Here is a 20,468-nt window from a genome sequence, read left to right as displayed (position 1 = left end):
GGTTCCCGCACTGAGCCCGTGCACGCTGCCTTAGGGTATTGGGTTTTTGCTTTTTCTTGTGAAAAAGATTAGTCTGTGCTTTTGCTGGTGTACGGGGTGCGGATGACCAAGGAGAAAGAGGACGTTCAGATTTTGAAACCACAGGACGGATCATGTGGGGAGATCTGGGAGAAGTAGTTGTGGGTGGAAAAAGTGAATTTAATGAATTAGCTTGGCAAATTCCACTTTTGGGTATTTCTACTGTGCCTAGGTATGAAGTTTCTGATACTGTCCTGTCCAGTTAGGAAAAGCCAATGGAGCGAGTGAGACAACGGCAGAGCTGTAATGTGTATGTACAGGTCACTCTTAGAATTGGAAATCTTTCAAAGAGTAAGCACTTCACTACTCTTGAAAACGGTGAAGAGTTGGGTTATGCTGTTTCCCAAAACACCATTCAGTTTCCAGATGTGACCCACGCAGGTGAATCTCGTAGTTACGGCTGTGATCCACCTGCAGCGACAGGAGGATCGTTTTTGCCCTGAAACACCCCAAAAGTGTTCACTGCTTTGCATCATCACAGCGATTTGCGTTTCAAACTTTTTGAAGAGCTAAGAGACACATTGGATGTGACAGAGAAAGTCACTAAATCTGATCTACATCAAGTCTCTGCATTAAGTTGTAATTAGCTGGGGTTTTCCGTGCAGTAGCTGGTCATAAAAGTTTGTAGCTATTTCCTGGTCTCGTGGAGCTGAAGCTGTGGATCACTTTCCTTGATCTCAAATAGGAAACCTTATTTTTGGCAACTGTTCTTGTAAGAATGCAGAGGAGTAAACAATGCAATTGCCATACTCCCGGTCAACATTTTCATTAAGGGATGTGGTTCAGTTTCCACAAAAATACACCAAGCCTGCAACTAACAGAAGACAATAAAATAAAATGTTTTTACAGCTTATTTCAAAATTGTTAATTTTTTTTTTTTTATTTCCCAAAACTTACATAGCCTTTGCTTGAGCTCTAGGCACTGCCAACAATTAGGCTCCTGCTGTGATTACAGACTTCTTGCCAAGTTGTTGAATAACGGTACTTGTCAGAAGTAGTTACCGTATCTGCTTGGGATCTGCTCACCATTTACTTGGAATGTGGTGCACCAAATATTAGGTTGAAGTAAAGAGCTCTAACTCATGGACATTCAGGGATCACGTACCTTGAAACAGGGTTTGCAAAATAGAGCTAACTGCCTGCTTTTTGGAAAGAATGTGTCTGTGGGATTGATTTTTAAATGCAAGGACATCAACAGTGCTCTTGCTTATAATGCCACCTCTGCATATACCTGCGAGGCCAAACTTTTATAAATAAGCTTAAATGCAACATACACAATTCTCCAGAGAATTAAAGGCTGCAACGCTGCTGTGAATGGCTGCAAAGTAGTATAAGAAAAGGAGGACTTTTTTTCTTTATAATGAAACTTCTCCTTAGCTATTAAGAATGCAAATGACTGCAATATTTAAATAGTCACAGTTCTTTTAAAGCTGCTGGTAATGGCAGCACTTGGGTCTGGTGCGCTGGCGGCTCTGGGCACCCTGCCTATGAAAGTGCCGAGGGGGCAGCCGAGAGGGGCAAAGTTGGGCTTGTGAGGCTGGGGGATTTCAGCACGGCTCGACCCTCATCCATAGGACAAGGGTGCCCAGAGCACGTCCTCATCCTCCTCACTTTCTTTATAATCTCTGTTAGTGCAGAGCAGCGCTCCAGCCAGGCACTGTGCGTCACGCTTGGCTCCAATGCTCCCCCAGCTGCTCAGAGGAGCCGGGTGGAGAGGAGCCAGCCCCAGCCGGTGAGGTGTGGGCTTGTCCCACCCACGCGGGCATCTTTCCCTGTCCTGCAGCCCACGATCCTTGCAATTGTCAGCCCGCAGGTCACAGCTCGACACCGGCCTCCCTGCACTCGCTCAGCCCATGCAGCTTCAGGGGAAACGTGGGACTGGCTCTGCCAGGGGTCTCCTGTAACCCCCTGGGGTTCCTGAGTAACTTGTCATCAGAGGTTTATCTTTCCTGGTTTTTCAGTTTGTTTTTTTGTTATTCTTGAGGATGGTGTGACTATTGCTTGGAGCAGTCCAAAAGCAAGCGTTTCATCACAGTAGCAGAGCTATCATCATTTGATTGACAGTGCTGATACGCATCACTCTGAAATGCCATTGTATTGAGGCTCACACTTCTGCACTTGAAACAGATGCTGTGAATAAGAAGCTGTACCTAGGCAACCGTCAGGATCATCCTGCATGAGTTTGGTTTTAATCTGAAGTACCCAGAGCCTTAATGGTGCATGAAAATCCCGTGGTTGAACTTGGTGCCCCACACTTACCTCCCTTTGGAAATAATCGTGCCCCTACAGCACCTTTGGGCTCATCCCTGCTCCTGCCACAGCAACGGCTGTGCTGTTTTGGCACTCTGACCCCAGCCAGGCCCTTCTGAAGCACATCCCAGCCTGGGAGCCTTACACAAATAAGTCATAGAATATAGCAAACGCCTCGGCACGCTGCCAGAATGCCTGCACCCTCATCAGAAAAGATGATCCCCAAGGCGGCTAAAAAGGCTAACTTGTCCTTGGGGTTTATTCGGTACTGTTGCAATGCGGATCGCTGTATGATAGCACTCAGCCTGCGGTCAGCTATTCATGTATGAGATCAAAGGCTGTCAGATATGCGCAGAACAGGTTTGGACTGCCCACAGGTACCTTGCCTTAGAGCTTGTTACCAGTCCTCCAGCTTTCCATTGGTCTCATTTGATCGGTGAACACAATTTGATCGGTGACACATGCAGGATTCAGTTGCATTTTACTTCATGCACCCAGAGGCAGATAAGGCACAGCCAAAATACTGTGGGCATATTTTGCAAGAGCTCTCGCTGCCTTCAGTGACAATATACTTACATTGTTCAGTCTCTCATTTCCCTTCCTTTTAGAATTTGCAGCAATAAACTCCATGCTGGACCAGATCAACTCCTGCTTGGATCACCTGGAGGAGAAGAATGATTATCTACACGCCTGCTTGAAAGAACTGCTGGAGTCCAGCCGCCAGACCCGCCTGGAGTTCCAGCAGCAGAGCGAGCAGCAGAACATGGAAGCTGATGTGCAGGGATCACAGCCTCCTGTCTAGCGTGCTGGCCACAAACTCTCAGTTGGTATTGCTAAGGGGACAGTTACTGGTCACCAATTTAACGTAAAACTTGAATAGAAGAGGTACCTCGTGCCTGTTACTTGTTCCTTCCTGTGGTTGTGTCCTGCCATTGACCTACATGTTCTGTTTTTCTTTAGCTGTGTGATAGGTGCAGAAGCACACAGGTGGATGTAGGAGAGTTGGTTCTTTTTGCTCCCCAACATGAGCCTGGCACCGACATTTGGGTAAAGCTGGTTGTAGGAAACCTGATGCCATCCAGGCTGTTTGCAAGTAGGCCCTCTTCACAAAGAGGAAAAACGATCTCTGCTCTTTTGCACTGTTAAATCCAAGCAAGGAGTGTTACGGCTCTAGCCTCTTCCTTCAAAAGGCACAGCAGGCAGGGGCTGTCCTGACTCCAGGCTTGCCCCTAAGTGTAACTCTGGTGACAGACTTTGAGAGGGGGGGCCCTAGGCCAGCTCCTGCCTTGAAACTACAGCTTCCCCAGTATTGACATTAACTGCGATGTAAGAAATACTGGCAGATGGTCCCAGATCACTGGACTCTCTGTCCCCTTCCAAGACAAGCTACCAGGGTGATGTTTTTGACTGTTGTAATTGAAAGTTAACTCTTTAGCTGCCATTAAGGACTTAGGCTTTAGAGAGAGGCAGAGCAGCCTGGTTCGCCCCCACACAGCATTAGATATACAGAGCAAAGAGACAGGGGCCTGCCTGCCGTGGGCTGTGAGCAGAGTCCTCCCTGTACATTTTGACAAGAGTACGCATGAGCATTCTGGTCTGAAACTTTGTGAACCTGTCAGGATGGCCTGGGGCCAGCACTGTGAAGCGAGTCTTACTGTTCTACTTCTGTAGAGTTAAAGGAGTTTTTTTGAAAGTTAAAGGAGTTATTTATAAGAAATCTGTTTTATTAAAATCAGTTTGAAACAATATTTGTTCCTGAGGGTCTCCACTATGAGAACAGACTGTATTAAGCCTTGTAGTATTAACAAAGGACCAAGATGCAGATTCTTGCCTAGCTTAGGCCACAGTGCTTGTCCAAGAGTGTGCATCTTTGAAAGGAAACTTCTGAGAGGCAGAATTGGATACACAGTCTCCCAAGAGATAAACTTCTCCTCTGCCTGGAAAGGAAACGAGAGGAACTACAAACAATGTAGAAAGTGAGAAGTATGTTTGCATCCATCTACTTCATGAACTTTGTCCCCTATGGAAATCACATGACCGTCTTCTTTAAAGTTCAACGATCCAAGCCTCAGTCTTTCCACATAATTGCTGTATCCCAACTGTACAAGTAATAACCAACACCATCCTGTATTAGACACGCTAAAGCCAGGCTTATTTTATTCTTAAAATAAAAACAGCAGTAAAGTTGAAGGTTTTTGCTCTATTAAAAGACTCAGAAAATAAACATTTCCAGCAAATATCATATGTAAAGGCTCTTCCTTTAAGGCCACTCTATCTGGGTTTGCGCCTACTAGAGCGTCTGCACCCAGCAGAGGTAAGACTGGCTGTCTCACCTTTGGCTAGGGAGGAAGGCTCTGCCGCTGCCTCCTGGCCTGCGTTTGCTGCCTCATTCTGTCCTAAACCCCCTCCGTTCCCTGGATCCTGGCAGTCGTCTGTGCCTTCCCTTTGCCTGGCTGCATTGGCTTCCTCCTCCTTAGACACAGCGTGTCCCAGCAACTCCCCCACGGTGCGGTTCTCTTCAGGGAGTGGGAAGTCGGCACTAGTGGTAGCAGACTTGCTCTCTTCCTGTAGATTCTCTTCTTCTACAACCATGATTCCACATACATCGTCAGTCACGCTGGTTAGGCTTTTGCCCTCTGCTACAGAGGTGGCCAGTTCACCCTTACCCTCCGGAGACCTCGAAGCTTGTTCTTGCAGGGCTGACAGCTCTGTACCCTCCTTGTCTATCCCACGATCATCATTCATCTTCCTGCTGGTATCTGCTGTTGTAGCAGGAGGCTGTTTCAGATCATCCAGCAATTGGGAGCTGGAGCCCTGGGAATGCAAAGGAGCCTCGGGGTAGGCAGCTGTGGCACGATGCCTCGCTGCCTTGTATCTCTGCAAATACAAACAAACCAACGTGAGAGACAAGCCCAGCTCAGCTACTGTCACTGCAGTAAGTAGCAGCTGGTCCAGGAAAACCTGTACAAAAACAGTGGTGAGTGGCAGCTAGAATCTGCAGGGGCACAACTTGTCTCAGCAGCTCTCCTGGCCTGGCTGCTGAGGCTTTCAAGGTCAGCTCCTGTGAGGAAAAGGGGAATATTAAAAATTGAAGTCCCTCTCGCATTACTTAACGCTTAGCAAGTGCATGGCAGACCTGTGGCTCCTGAGACAAAAATCATGTTTTGGCAACTGTTAATCTCATTCAGACTCAGGATTTTGTAGATATAACAGTGCAAGTGACAGCTCCTGCTTCAGCTACTGCTAGGACATAACTCTGGACATGTACCCTGGACACATGAGGCTATGCACTGTCCTCAGCTACAGAGATGTGATTTAATGTTTAATCAGCTAAAGCAAGACTTATGTTGAAAGCTTAAAATTTTTCACTCTGCTGATACAATCTGTGCAGCCAGTGAAACTGTTGACAGGAACACTAAGATATCAAGAATATCTTCTTGTTACAAGGTACTGAGGTTCTCTACAGAATAAAGATAAGCATATCATCAATAAAATGACTCATTTGCATTAGCTATCGTGATGAACCAGTAGAGGTCTGTAAAAAGATTAAAATGGCTACTAGCCATTATCAAGACTGGATTTCAGAAAAACAGCAACTCTGTGCTGCATCTAACATGCAGTAGGAATCTGGTCTTCAAGACCCAGCCAGAGCATGAACGAAAGGAATAAAACAAAACTTCCTCTTTTCCACAACAGTTCCCTCCACAATCAACTCACTTGCAGCTTTCTGCTAAAGTGTCCCTTGAACTGGCACTAGCATCAGACCTGACAATTTGAGGAAACTATTTCGAGCGCACTGGCTTTCACCACTGCCTTAAGCAGTGCTACTGTAACCTGCAATGTGGAATTACAGCACATCAAACAGGCAGCTCCACATTGTAATTCAGTTTTTCATTGCAGGCTTGGTTTTTCCTGTCCTCAAATAATGGGATATGCGCAATATCATAACACACTGGAACTAGATCAGTCGAGTCATAATGTTGTACCCAAACTAAACCAGGTGCATGCCAATTTGTTTTCAGAGTGATGCTGTGAACTGCCTCACCAACAGACAATTCTCTGCTTTGAAACCCTCTCCTGAGCTACTCTGGTGAGAGTACCCCAGAAACTGGCAATTATTTAACTCAGACTGTGGCAACTCCAAGGTACCTAAGCAGCCAAGAATAATAGTTATCTGCCTGCAGATATTTAAGGTTGGACTCTTGTCATAAATAATCCCTCCAGGTCACTCTGGCATCCATTTGAAGAGCATCCGATTTCAGCTCTAAATGGGCCAAATGGGAGGCATACACACTGCTGCTGCAGTTTCACTCTAAGCTGATATAAAATAAGCCAGAAAAACTGCAAGGCCGGTTCCTTCATTCCTGAAATGACTAGCTGCAAGAGTGGGAGAGGATGAGCAACCGTGGAGGAACAGCTGTGATCTTCTCCTGCTACTTGCCATTCCAAATCCACTGCTCTAAGTGCTGGCTTCTGCAGCACCTCACCCTTTTCTGAAGGCAGTGACAGTTGACTGGGAATAGTTAACCTGTCTGAAGACTAGCAGAAAAACACTAAGATTTTTTTTTTTGTTTAAACACTAACAAAAGCTGGATACATCTGTGGTCAGGAAGCACAACGGCTTTTGCTGGAGCAGGTTTTGGGTGCAGGCAGAAGACAAAGTCAATGTGGGAGCCTCCCTCCTTGCCAGGGTCAAGGAATACCATTCTCCTGCACAGGCAGGGCCCAGGCAGTGGTCACGGGAGAGGGCAGAGACAGTGCAAGCCCTGCGTACCCACCACAAGCTACTAATCCAGGCCCCTCACCCCCTGGCAAGTCAACAAGGACAGAACGATGGAGGCAGATTCCAGGCCAGCCCAGTAGGAAAAGCTTCTAGATACGAAAGCAGCAAAGGGCAATACGGCTTCTTTAGGTGGAGCCAGTAAAGCAAAGGAACAGCATCAGTTGGCAGAGCTTTGTGCTAAGGAGTTTCTAGGAAAGGGTAGCAGACAGACAGACAGACAGACTTCCTGTTGCAGGCTGACCCTGGGGACCAAATGGACTCTCACCAGCTTGTAGCTTCCATCACATAAAGAGTCTGTAATGTAAAGGTGAATACCTCATTTTACCAGGCCCCTTCCTGGACAAATCACACCCGCAATTTTGGCTAAAAGAGCTGTTCCTGCAGTATTGCATGAAAAGATGCATATGTAACAACAGCTTTCTTTAAAAGGAACAGCATCCGTCTCTTGTTCTTTCCCCATCCTGACCCACCTGTAATCTGTCTAACAGAGAAGAGGCCTAGACTTCAGAATGACAGACTCCACAGGTTCAGCAAACAGAGGAGACACTCTGAGGAAGATTTCCAGCCAGAAATGGGCAACAAGATGACAGCAGCAGTAGCTGGGAAGCAGGACTGGACTGGTTTTAGATCTACAGGGGTCATGGGAGACAAACACAGAGCACACCAGGAGAAAGCTATGGCACAATGGACACCAAGGATGATGGAAATGAACTGAAGACAAGACAGCTAACGTGGTGGATTCGCTGAAGAGACACACACGGGGGTAACAAATGCCAGGCCATGCAATTGCCAAAGGGTCTAACCTGAAAGTTCTCAAAATGCATCAGGGACTTGCAGTGTGCGAGCCGGGCAGCAGAGTCGCTATGGTAGAATTTGTGACACAGCCTGCAGAGGTAACCTGCGACGGGGACCAGAAAATCCAGGCCTGCGAAACGGGAGGGGAAGGGAAATCACAGATCACATTGAATGGAACTCAAATAATGAAAGCATGTTAAAAGGGAAGGGGAGGGAGAAAAAGAAAAGTGGAAAGCTTTGCTTCTGTTAATCAGGGATTTGCAAGATGACTTGCTGAATATCTCATCTTACCATGGAATGGCTGTGTGGTTGATATTCAGAGAGAATCTGGCTGCCAGAGCAAAGAAACTACACAGAGCATTAAGGGGAAAAGAAAGGAAAAAAGAATACAATGGAAAACTACAGAGAACATGTGATCTAATGTAATGGGATCAAACCAAGCAGAAGACAGCAGGCGCGCAAGAGGAACACGCAGAGAACATTCACAGCATGAATCATTATTCCATCTGCCACACGATAGTGGAAGGTTACAGCGATATGGAAGATTGGGGTAAACAGAGCTCTCCTTGGGCACAAAACAGCCTCTGCAGAGCTGCCCTCCTCACAACACGAGTGGCCATTAGAGGTTTGAAGTCAGAATCGCTTACAGGGTGGGGACCAGAGACAGCCATCTGGAGGCAACACTGCCCACCAGTCCAGCAACATGTCTGAATAACCGCTAGGTAGAGCGTGGGGGTTCTGAAGCGGAGGAAACATGCACAGTTTGGGCTCTGGCAGAGAGCTCGATACTGTCAGTACTGCTCAGTATCTCTATACAAGCTGCATTTCTGTTGGAAAGCATTCTCATCAATATGCTTTCAGGCTCCATCTTTCCAGAGCATCCCTCATTTGCTACCTACTTTTTTCAGTACTCCTGCCCTACTCGTTCCATTTCCTACCTTAGTAAGGTATCTGGCTCTCGTCCTTTCTTCTTCAAAGCAAAAGGCAGCTGACAAACATCAATCACATCCTTATGTTTTATCACACAGTAATAAAGCAACGTTTGGCCCTTTCTGCAGGCAGCCGTGACCTGCACCAGTCCGATGCAGATGCTGGAGCACTATGGCCCAGGAAGTCGTTACAGCAGTAGGTAGAGACCACCCTCTCTTACAGATAGAACATGTGGCCGGAGAAGGCTCTGTGGGCCTTTGCTTAACTCCGCTTGCTTACCATAGGCTGTGTCTGGACAGTACTTCTCGCTTCCTTCGTAATCCTCCAAAGACACTTCCTTCAGCCCAGTCTGGAAACCAAAAGAATATTAGTGCCTACTGTATCTATGCCAATTACCTTCCTGGGCTCTTTTATTTTTCTGGTAAGCTTGGAAGCAAAACAGAGGATTCACACACCAGAAAGAGTTGCACAGCATCTAGTTAGGGCCAGATACAAAACCCAATGTCAGGAGGCCACTTCATTACAAGGGTTAAAAATGCCCCTTGCACTCCAAGCCTGAAGTAGCTTAGCCATGTACCTCCTTCTTGGTAACTGTTCTCTTCTGGGAAAATGATATTTATCAAGATAAACCTCCACACATATGCTTGCTATGAGACCAAGCTGCTGCTGGGCTATTCAAAGAGACTACGTCAATGTCTGTCAGAAATTCTTTCCCGTGAAAAAACACTGCTTATGCTTCTCAACAACAAGGTAATGTTTGAAGGCACCAGTAGGAGCTGTCCAGCACAGCAGAAACACCCTCCTGCATCCCACACGTAATGCCTGATTCTCTTTTGCATTGTCCTGTGCTGTGGAAGAACCCCAGAGCCCCCATTCTCCTGCTGTAGAGTGCAAGATTGACTGGACTCTTGAAACCCTGAGCTCAACCAGCCAAGACCAACTAAGTCACAGGAGCCCACAGCAGATTCTCAGGTAGATCATTCCTTCTCCTTTTGCATGGCATACCTGCTTGGCAGCAGAATCCTCATTCTCCATCAGCACTACATCAAGGTCTTCCTCCTCACCAGCTCCCCCCTCTTCCTCCTCCTCCTCCTCCTCATCATCTTCAAAACAGCCAACAGCATCCACTGTGATCAACTCCTCCGAATCTTCTGGGCTGCCCAACTCCTTCTCTCCTAGCCTCACCTGTCAGGTACAGAAAAGAAAGATCAGATTTAACTCTCCATTTAACCAAGGAAGACCCCAGACTCTGAACAGACTGCATTTGATGAGTAGAAGGGACTGCAAGAGGCACAAAGCTATCGTGCTTCTAGACACATCTAACTCCTTGTCCCTTTTTCACTCAATTTCTTTAGGCTCTAACAATCGAAGTCCAGCCAAAGATGAAAATTAAAACAGGGTTGGAAGAACTGCGCGTCTTCCTTTCATCCCTGTGATAGTCAGGGAAGCAGACAGTTAACCTGCTCTACAGTGCAGCTGCCTCCAGTCCTGCGCAGTATTACCTCTTTGGCTTTCTGTTTGTGCTCAGGGGACTTCATATGCTCCACAAACTTGCGAGGCGTCTTGAAGTGGCGGCTACAGACAGTGCAGAAAGGACGAAGCGAGCGTTTGGCCAACTAAGGAAAGAGGGATGATCCAGTAAGTCAGCACTTTGGAGAAATGCACATAAATCTTGAGTGAAACAAAGTCACAGCCCTGCATCTAAAACAGGGAGACCACAAAAACAGAGTATCTTTTCAGCAGAAAGGACTCCCTAGCTTTATCTGCCAAAAAGATGGAAAAGATGCAGAGCAAAACAAATGTGGTTTATAAAAGGTGTTTTGGCACTTCTCCCGTAGAAACCAATAAATATAATGGCCTGCCTAAATTTTAGCTTGAAAATTTACAGGCTGCCCACCAATTCCTCCATTCAATTGATTAGGTGAGTATGGTAGGCCGTATTTACTGAGAAAAGCCAAGAATTATAAACTAGAGGTGCTTCAGGCTATACCAACACAGCATGGCAACTGGAAGCTCCAACAAGGCCAGCGTTCAGAGGCAGGAGGTAGCATGCCAGTGCCCTTAAGACAGTGAGAATGTTACTGGCAGAACTTTCTGTGCACCTCTCCACTCCAACCACTTTTCCTTTGCTGCTTGGGGAGCAGGAGATGCTAGACACTTCCACTCAATCCCCATGAAAGGTCAGGGCAAAGGTGAAATCCATGCTATGGCTGTTACCTTGTGTTCTTGGGTCCTGCGATGTTTGATTAGATCCCCTGTGAAGTGTATCTGACAAGTGTTACACCATCGCTGCTGGGTCTCTCTGAAGTGACAACGGATATATCTCAGTCACGCCTTTTTACATTCTCCATGGAACACTGCAGTTTGCAATCTGTTCTCGGCATTGTTTTCCCCAGCATTCCTATCTTTATAGGCTCGGATTTATCTTCTCCCCTTCCCAGCCATTTATAAAGGTTGCTTTAGCTCACACTGACAGAAAGGCACCAGTTAAAACAAGTCTCTGACCTGATCTACTGTATTAAAAACTACACAGCAGGTCAAAGTCAACTAGGAACAAAGTTGCCTGAAGGAGATTAAGGCCCCTGAAACCAGAGGGATTTTGTACCTTACCTAGAACACAGGGGCACCTTGGTGCAGTGAGGAATTTTAGAACCCACGTAGGTCCACATTCAGATTGTGTTTTCTAGCGCAGACCAACACTTACCCATCTTTCTCTGCCAGCACCTTCTGCTCCTTCACCATGGGCAGTAGTGAAACAAAACAAACATTGCTCATGTGCTGAATCTCTCCAAGTCGCTGCTGGTGCTGAATGCCAGCCATGTGGGATTGGAAATTCTGAGAGAGAGGTTAGGAGAAAAATCCATTCAACTATATTCAAAATACAGAAAATAATAGGTATGAGCTATGCTTTCCATTCTCTTGACTGCTGTTTAACAATGAAATGGTATAAAAGCTTAAGAGCATGGCTGCCTGTGGATCCACATACACTCTCTAGCAGGTTGCTTCCCAACTCCTCAGGAGAGGTTTATTTTACCTGCATGCTTGTCATGATTTTTTATGTTCCTTGTTCCCGAAGCATGAGCCCTTGCTAACAAGTCTCCTGCTGCACCTCTCCATGGCAGCTGGTCATCTAATTCACTTTTCTTGACCACCCATGTCCCAGTCAGACCTGTGGATTTTTACCTGCTGACTGCAGCAGTCGGTTTTGCAGATATAACAGTAGAATTTAAGGACCGATTCAGGGCTGGGATCAGCTGTGCCCACCTCGCAGGTCCAGTGCCCTGGTTTCAGAGCTGTTGTACTGATAGCTCTGCTCTCACTGCTCTGCTGGATAGTCACTTTCAGTGAACCTCCAGAGCTCAACACCTGCCAAAAGAAGGAGTCAAGATGAAGTCCAATCTCTCAGTTAGAAGACACTAAAAATTACACCTGCTTTTTGTATGCGACCTAAGCTCTCTACCCCTTAAGAAAATGCATTTAACCTTGAATCCACAGGAGGCTGATCAGAAAGACTCTCATACACACTCCTTCTCCCAACGCTACTAAATCAGCGATCCCTGTGTCATAGTACCAGGGCTATTAGTATAGATGGTTGTTTCTACAGCCTCTGTAGACACTGTATGATCCAGTCTCTGGAGACTGGAGCAACAAACAATGCGTTGGTAAGGGACACGATCAGCTCACATTTCTCCACTGCAGAACTAAAAGCAACTCAGCACCACACCTGATGGAGTAAGGAACTCAAACAAGGGCAGGATGATACATTCGATCACATCAACAAATGTTTCCAATTATGGAAGACTATCAAGTTTGACTCATACCATGGGTTAAATCTTTGTCTGCTTACAGATTTACACAGCATAAGATCCTGGTTTAACATCTAGGATGTGGGCAAGGTATTTCATGCAAAAGACTATCAGGTTGCTGGCTTCACCTGTGTCTCATTTTTCCAAGCTGCCTTTCAAAAGCACAGACACACTATCTGCTCATACCTGCTGTGATGGCAAGTGCCACAGCAGCCGCACCTTTACTACCATCACCAGATTTTTTTTTACATCTGCTCTTCAGCAACGTAAAGGATGTATTTAGCTATGGCCGTCAATACATTTATTTTTCAGTGGCTCTTTCAATTCAACTTTCCATCTTTCCAGATGAATACTGAAATCTTAATGAACCCCAGCATCCACAAACAGCCAGCAGTAGGTAAGGTACAGGCTAGAAGAGGCACAAAAGCAGCAAGTCAGAGCAGACTGCGCACTAATTGCAGACATATTATGCCTTATTGCCAGGGACAACAGCTTACAGGAGGAGACAGAGCTCCAGACGTGGGTGCCACCTGGTTCCCAGTGGCAACGGGCTTCTCTGGGATGGAGGGGGAGGTTGTACGTTCTGCACCACCCCTGCATGGATGGTGTCTACTCACCTCAGGAGCCTTTGGTTCCTCAGAGAATTTCCTCTCTTTAGAGAGATCTTCAGCTGTGTACTCCTTTGCATTGTCTGTACCTAGGAAGAGAGAGTCCTTTTAGCTGCCTTAAATCAAAATAGCAATGACAGAAAAAACAAAGCAGCAGGTGAATTAAGTCAGGGAGCTTTCCTCACAGTGCTCTTGGCCATAAGCCCAGTTCACAAACCCTTCTCCAAAGAAATCCTTTATTAAAGAGGGAAACTTCCCATCATTTGCATTTGGTAGGCAACACGTTTTAGGGGACTATGTTTGGCTTTGGTTTCTAGATTCTCTCCTCCTTTCCCCACCTTGTATGACTGGAGGGAGGACATTTCTGACAAGACCCACGGGATCTACAGATGCTGATCTACAGGTGCAGTTCCAGCAAGGAGTGCTCTAAAAGTGCAAATCACAGTGCCCAGCAACTCACCATCAGCTTGGACACAGGTGCTTGATTCTCCTGCTTCCTTGCTGTCTGTGGCATCCTCTAGTGCAGACTCCTCGGTCACACTTCAAGGGTATCAAGAAAATAACCTTATTTGCCATGTTACAGATGAAGAGATTCAGAAGACAAACCAAGGCACAGGCTGGGGTCTAAGCTACCACACTTTCCACTAAACCCTCAAATCAATAAGCTACTGGAAGTGGTATTTCAGGCAAGGATTCAGCAGAAATAAATAAAAACGATGAAGAGTGGGCATTCTAGAACAGATTCAGAAACAGCAGCCAAATAATCTGGACAAGAAGGTTACAATTGATTTTTTGGATCACTGCCCTCTCCTGCAAAAGGCCTGCAGGGAAATAAGTTCATACAGGAAATATTCTTAATAAGAGCTCCGAGAGCTCACTCCTGTCTTGATTGGTGATTTGCAGGGAAACTGCAATACCTAGACAGTACTCCAGGCTGCTCTGTGCATGAGGGAACAAAGAAAGACCTGTCAGAACTGAACGGGTTCTCAATGGTGTCTTACAGGGGTTTCATCATAACTGCCTGCTCTGTTCTCTATTCATATCAGTCATGTTTCGTTCCAGAGTCCTTACAGTTCCGCTTGTGGGGGAAGTGGAGCTGTACAAGACATAAATCAAAAGGACTTTGCTCTGTTTTATTTGGTACTGGTGATCTGCTAAGGAGAAAAAAAAGATCCTGAGGGGACTGCTGAGAATGAACAGTTGACTTCCAGAGGCCACAAAGTGTACTTTACAATGTCTTTCTCCATCCCCCATTTTTCCACCAGAGCTAACACTTTTCACCATGGCTTGAATGTCTTCTCTCTCAGGCCAGCTCGACATCCCACCCTGGTGTCCTTCTGCCAACAGGGAGCAGCACATTCTGCACAAGCAAGAACACAGACTGTGCAGGTACTGCATCCAGTGATCCAAACACACGCACCGCATAATTTATCAGATTGATAAGTGATAATGTAACTGGGTTACATGGCTATAAATATGCAGCAGGGTTTGGGCAGTGCAAACACGAAGAAAACAAGAGTGGTTGGCATTAACATTATTTGTCAAGTGCTGCCAGCAGGCTCAACACTATACCACACACAGATGGTGACAGCACTCCAGGGCAAGGGTTTGCAGTCTAAACTGCAAATCTAAGGAGCAATCTAAGGGAGCAAAAGCCATCACGAGCATGATCTAAGGAGGAAATGATATTATATGGATACTTGTCAGGCCATGCTAGAAGAAGTGGGTGTTCAAGAAGGATTTGAAGAAGATGAGTGCTTTCTGCACTGGAATGAGGATGTTGTTCCAGGCATACAGATGGTACATAGGAGAAAAGGCAGAAGTGGGAAAAACCTGAAATGAAGAAGGAGGATGGTATTCCTAGCCAAAGGGAAATGGAACAATGAAGCATGAAACAAAAGTTTGTGACATGAATGGGGGGAATGCCCTTCTCATCTGTGAAAATTAATACGAGAACAGTAAACTATTTTTTTCAGAGATCCATCATCTGAAATTCATTGTAAGTAAACAGAAACACTTCCAAAAAAAGCTAAGGAATGATCTATTCTAAATAAACACCAGCCATAATATATGCATCAAATCGGGCAGTCCCCAACTACTGCTTAGGAAAGGATTTTCCTAATAGCAGGCTTGCTGCAGTGAGATCTGTCATTCCTCAGACTTGATTCTTTCTTCAGTGTATGTAACAGGACTTTGATTAATACCCGACTAAATATTAATGTAATTAAAATTAAATTAGCTTTGGCAAACAGATTAACAAAGCATACGCTCAAATGCATTTGACTTAGCTTTAATTGAATTTATTCACTTTCTTGCTAATCAGAGTCCATAATTCACGATGGTCCCTGCTCACATAATATTTATCACTCTTTAATGTTTTACATCATCAAGGTAATATCTGAACATCAAAGTAATCCTGGAATATTCTCCCTAAAGCTAGCCATTAATCTCTAATCTACAGATGGGAAACAGAGAGGTGAAGAAACTTGTCCAAAACCACACGGTGAATTGTTAACAGGGAACATAAGAGGACCCAGGAGTCCTGACTCATAGTCATTAACATATGTTGAAAAATTCTCAGATCAATGCCTCCAGAAATCTGTATTCACTCCCTCCTCTTCTCCCTCTGCACCAGCTAACAGTGACAGTTCTGGGAGAGGTACAGCACTGTACAGATGGCACCAGGAGCTCCGTGACGTGCCTTCCCACTAGATGGCAATACTGCCTTGTCTGTTCTCCTGCACCCAGGAAGGCAGGGAGTGCCAAGATGGGCCTGCCGTGGCCAGCATGCCTGCGCGCTGCGCATCCCTTGCGGTTAATAGGATTGCCTTTGTCTATTTTTACCCAACAGACAGGAGTACTGGCAAGACAATCTTTGCAGAAGGGATACAGAACTCAACGCTCATGGATACAGGCTTGGATACTAGGGAGTAGCGATTCCCTTCCCTTTCTCATTTCTCAAACTACCCTCTCCTACACCTACTGTAACCTAACATATTCCAAGGCTTTTCCTCTCTGCTGATACATGGCGGCTCATTTCTCTTTTTGACAGTTAGGGAAGAAAATTAGAGAATCAGAATACAAATCAGAATAGAAAAGAAACTCTCTGCTTCTTACAAGAATCCAGGCAGGAGAACAAATGAGCAAACTCCACTGTTGCATGTTTACATGAGCTGCATCTCTTTTCATCCCCGTAGTTGGATCACCCATAGCAGAGACCCTACAACACCCTGGATCTCACCAAGCATCATGAGATTTTCTGAATTGTCCACAAGCATCTGAAATACCTCCTACATGCTAGACATCAGACCTGCACAGTACAGCCCTAATTATTAGAAAATAAAATTAGACAATAATTCTAAACCCAGTAACTATTTCAATACCCCATTCAATAAATACCTCTTCAGTCTTTTTGCTGCAGGCTCCATGTTCAACACAGATTCTGTAGGAGTTCTAGGCTCTGCAGGAACACAGAAGGAGATCTCCTTAGCAAAGCAGACCATGCCACCTTGAGCATGTTCCCTAACTGAATGGCCAATGCCAATAAAACTCTCTTAGAGCAAATAATGCTATACACTTGCTTATTCTGAATTTGAGAATTGTAGTGACAAGGTTAGATAATGACCTAAGAGATTTAAGTTTTATTGCAGATGTCACTGTATGACGTGTCGTCCAGGAAGAAATCTACGTTTATGTCTACCAAGTGGGTCTCAGTCCTATACCTAGGTGACAAGAGCCCAGATCATAGGAACATTAATATAAGCCAAGGTGGCATACCTACCTGACAGCAACCATTTAATCAGGTAATTTTCCCCACTGCATATACACTGGTCACAACCTCATCATATGCCTGCATTTTTAGATTAGGCACTCTTCAGTCAGAAGTAACATTCCCACATCTGTATTGTGTCTGACACTGTAAGAGATTCAGTGCCAGCAGTTTCTGTTCTGACAACTAGAGTACAAGTACTCTTTCAACTCATCTTTTCCTTAGTGTGTTGATTGCAACTGGTTCTGCTTCATGTGTTTGACTCCATGAGATGTTGAGTTCAGCATGGGTAAGGCAAAGTGGAAGCTTTAATTTCAAACCAGTTTTATTTTTTCTCCCATCTTAAAAGGGGCTCACTGTCAAAGTAAGTTCTGACAGGCTTCCATGCAAGAGATGTGGAGCTAGCTTATAAAAAACTAAAATATCCAGGAAGAAAGGATATATGAAGCACATAGCAGAAGCCTGTCACAGGCAGTTTAAGTATTTACAATTAGAGAGGAATGTAGCTGATTAAGGCTAAAGCCACCTCCAGTCTTTGCTGCAGGAATAGCAAAGAAGTTTATCATGTCTAGAAGCATTTGTTTCTTACCTGTGGATGGTGAGTTGTTGTTCTGCTCTGATCCTGCTTGCACTCCCTCTGGGATTTCCATTTTCTCATCACCTTGTGTCTGAGATGAAGAACCAGGATCTAGTTCCCGTTTCCTGTCAGGGACCCTCTGGAAGTCCTGCAATGGGTAGAGAGTCACTGCCAGCTCTCGGTCCTTTCTCAAACCCAACACACTGCCCAGAGCACCAGAATTTTACTGTGGGGCAGGAACAGGAATTCCAGCACACGGTAATGGAAAGGAATAGATAGTTTACAATGGACTGTCTTGCTTCAGGCAAGTTTACATGGTTAAACAGAGCAATGCATTTTAATTCCACAGGCAGCCCATGACATTTCTCCAGTGCTTCAAGTAGCAGCTGTAGGAGACCCTGCTGCTTGCAGAAGGTAGGATCACTTTAGAAGGACTCTGGCAAGAGGTGTATAGGCAGGAAAAAAAATAGTCCCAAATAATCCCCCTTCCTTTCGACTCTGGAGAAAGGACAATTCAAGAGTGGAAGTCTACCTTATCCAGCACATCTTTTTGACAGAATGGGGCCAAATATGAAAAAGCTAATCTAAAAGGAGAGAAGTACCAGTCAATTATTCCAAGAACCATTTCAGGATACAAAAGAGGTCTTAATGGTGGGAAGTGAGAAAGGTTTTTACAAAAAAACCTGTAGATTTTACAAAATCCACAAGAACAAATACGTTCCTGATCTTAAAAAAGGGGAAAACAGCCCAAAGAGGCAGAGTGACATGTCCGTGATAGGAGCAAATCGTTTGGGAACATCAAATTGCTTTGGAAGGCTAATGGGGCAGAACTCTGGCCTCTGTGAAGAGTAAAGCACTCAGCCAGGATTTCTTCTATTGTAATTACTTTGAAGCTGGGACTTCTAAACGCTCCTTTTATATCTTAGGTTTAAACAGTTCTGCTATGAGGAATTCTCTCTCTTGGGCAAGAAGTAAGAAGTCTTTGCATCATAAATGTAAATATGGACCACAAGAACCTTAGGGATGGAGTTATTTCTGCATTTCTGTGTCAGCAGCGTGGTGCAAAACGTAGTTTTCATTGTAAGGCGCTCTCCTTTCTCTTTTGTTCTCCACCTACAATACAGTCAACTGCTGCAAGTGCAAACCGAGCACAAAGCTCCTGAACAGCTGGAAACTACAAGCCCACCTTGCGAAAGGTCCGGTTCTGCCGCTGGAAGGGAAGGCTGGGGAAGCCCAGCCGAGTCGGCTTTAATGAGACCCCAACAGGTGGTGGCCCCAGGAGGGAATGTCTTGTAGCCTGAGGGAAAAACTGCTGCAGTGCTGGCGCTGTCATGTTAAATCCACGCAAATTTCCTATAAATGCAAACACACAGCATATCACCACCCTGCAGTGTGCAAAAGAGAGAGAAAATCTTCCACCTGTAAAGCAGCAAGGAGAGGGGAAGGGCTCCTCCACGCAAGACCCTGTACTTTACTGGGCATTGTACAAGTGCTCCATGCTCTACCCTCTTCAGCCCCACAGAACAATTGGATGTAATAGCAACTATTACTATGTATCAGGCTATTTAACTACGATTGTCACTGCAGGCTAAGATCATCAGAGCAATTATTTGATCTGGGCACACTAGCGCTCGTGTTTGCAACAAACAAGGTCTCGTTTTACAGAAATTCTCCGTAAAAAAGGAAAATTCATTCCACATTTGTGCAGCTGGCAGCTCACACCATAGTATGGATGCTGTTCAACACAGGCCAGCAACAGCATTTCATTTAAAACAACACTGGACTTTTCAAACAAGAGATTCCACAGTCCTCTCTGCCACCTGGTTATCATGCAACCTCAACATGTCAACGTAAACTCCAACACTTGAGACTCTGCCATTTCCAATTATAATGCTCTGCTTTCTGAACAGTTCTTTTCAGCATCTGCAGACTATTAACTAAGTCTCAACAATTTCTTACGAAGGCAGTCCTTGCTATCCACATTTCAGGGGTGAGGGAATGGAAGTACCCAGATGCCTCAGCTACACCCTCAGAAGCTGTCCACCATTCTGGGAACCAGTTTTTTATTTCTCACTTGAATTAGTGCATACTCTGGCTTTTTAGAAGCTGTCAAAACAGGGCAGAGACAGGCACCCAAAATCTGAAAAAACAAGCTACACTGTTTAAAGCCTGCAACACAATAGGAAGTACTCCTCCATGTCTGTCTTCAAAACTAATCTAATCTCTTATTACTTACCATAAATAATCTCTTACTGTAAAAAGATATAGCTGTATTAAAAAAATCTATAAAGCAAGAAATCATCTCCTGCTCTTGTTTTAGTACCTTTAAAGAACCGCACATCTATTTCAACTTGAAGTATTTATTTTTCTCTATTCCCACTGCTGAAGCCACATACAATCAATGAATTATTTATGCTGATGTTTCCCAGGTACAGAAATACTACAGCATCAGATATTCTTACATGTAACCCAAACCCGAATGACCAAAAAAATTCAGATCCCTGAGAAGGGCCACACTGAACATTGCAACCATACTGCATGTTACCTGTGGCTAGCTGATGTAGATTATTGAAAAAGAAGTCACAACTCAACTCAGCATGTAGGAGGTGAAAAGAAGAGGAACAACGCTAAGTCGAAGTGCATGTAGAGTGTTCATTAACATACCTTATCCTGCCCTAATTTGCCTCAGGTCCTTGGCATATTAGTTAAATACAACTTCTCAATAAGAGATTTTGCTTTAGGGAAAAGGTCAGCCCATGCTAACATCAAACATATCTGAAAGGAATATGGCTGAACTAGAGTGGAGTCAGACTTTTATCCTGACACAAATATGTACATCCGTCTTCAGAGTATGGCTTGTCCTTTTTCACTG

At 45.1% G+C, this 20,468-nt stretch overlaps 2 protein-coding genes across 2 annotated transcripts in view; one reads left to right on the top strand and one right to left on the bottom strand.

Annotated features, from left to right (window-relative positions):
• Positions 1–2,837: 2,837 nt before the first annotated feature.
• LOC104082179 (chromosome unknown open reading frame, human C9orf16) lies at positions 2,838–3,130 on the top strand (the record flags this gene model as incomplete). The annotated part of the gene is made up of 1 exon (XM_009585200.1): positions 2,838–3,130. A coding segment is annotated over one exon (293 nt), but the record flags the coding sequence as incomplete, so codon positions are not given.
• A 901-nt stretch (positions 3,131–4,031) lies between these two features.
• Positions 4,032–20,468, bottom strand: part of CIZ1 (CDKN1A interacting zinc finger protein 1) — a gene marked incomplete at its 5' end in the record, with an annotated part of 17,763 nt that continues 1,326 nt past the window's right edge. Inside the window, 13 exons of the mRNA XM_009585189.1 lie at positions 4,032–5,205; positions 7,915–8,036; positions 9,116–9,185; positions 9,842–10,021; positions 10,339–10,452; positions 11,054–11,138; positions 11,541–11,671; positions 12,020–12,202; positions 13,260–13,339; positions 13,711–13,790; positions 16,650–16,710; positions 17,609–17,744; positions 18,783–18,949. Of these exons, the coding sequence (XP_009583484.1) occupies positions 4,600–5,205; positions 7,915–8,036; positions 9,116–9,185; positions 9,842–10,021; positions 10,339–10,452; positions 11,054–11,138; positions 11,541–11,671; positions 12,020–12,202; positions 13,260–13,339; positions 13,711–13,790; positions 16,650–16,710; positions 17,609–17,744; positions 18,783–18,949 (2,015 nt within the window). The remainder of the gene's footprint in view (positions 5,206–7,914; positions 8,037–9,115; positions 9,186–9,841; positions 10,022–10,338; positions 10,453–11,053; positions 11,139–11,540; positions 11,672–12,019; positions 12,203–13,259; positions 13,340–13,710; positions 13,791–16,649; positions 16,711–17,608; positions 17,745–18,782; positions 18,950–20,468) is intronic.

Source organism: Fulmarus glacialis, unplaced genomic scaffold (genome assembly GCF_000690835.1).
Source record: "Fulmarus glacialis isolate BGI_N327 unplaced genomic scaffold, ASM69083v1 scaffold39690, whole genome shotgun sequence".
Classification (NCBI taxonomy): domain Eukaryota; kingdom Metazoa; phylum Chordata; class Aves; order Procellariiformes; family Procellariidae; genus Fulmarus; species Fulmarus glacialis.
Note: the sequence above shows the minus strand (reverse complement) of the source record. Positions and strands in the feature narration are given on the sequence as shown.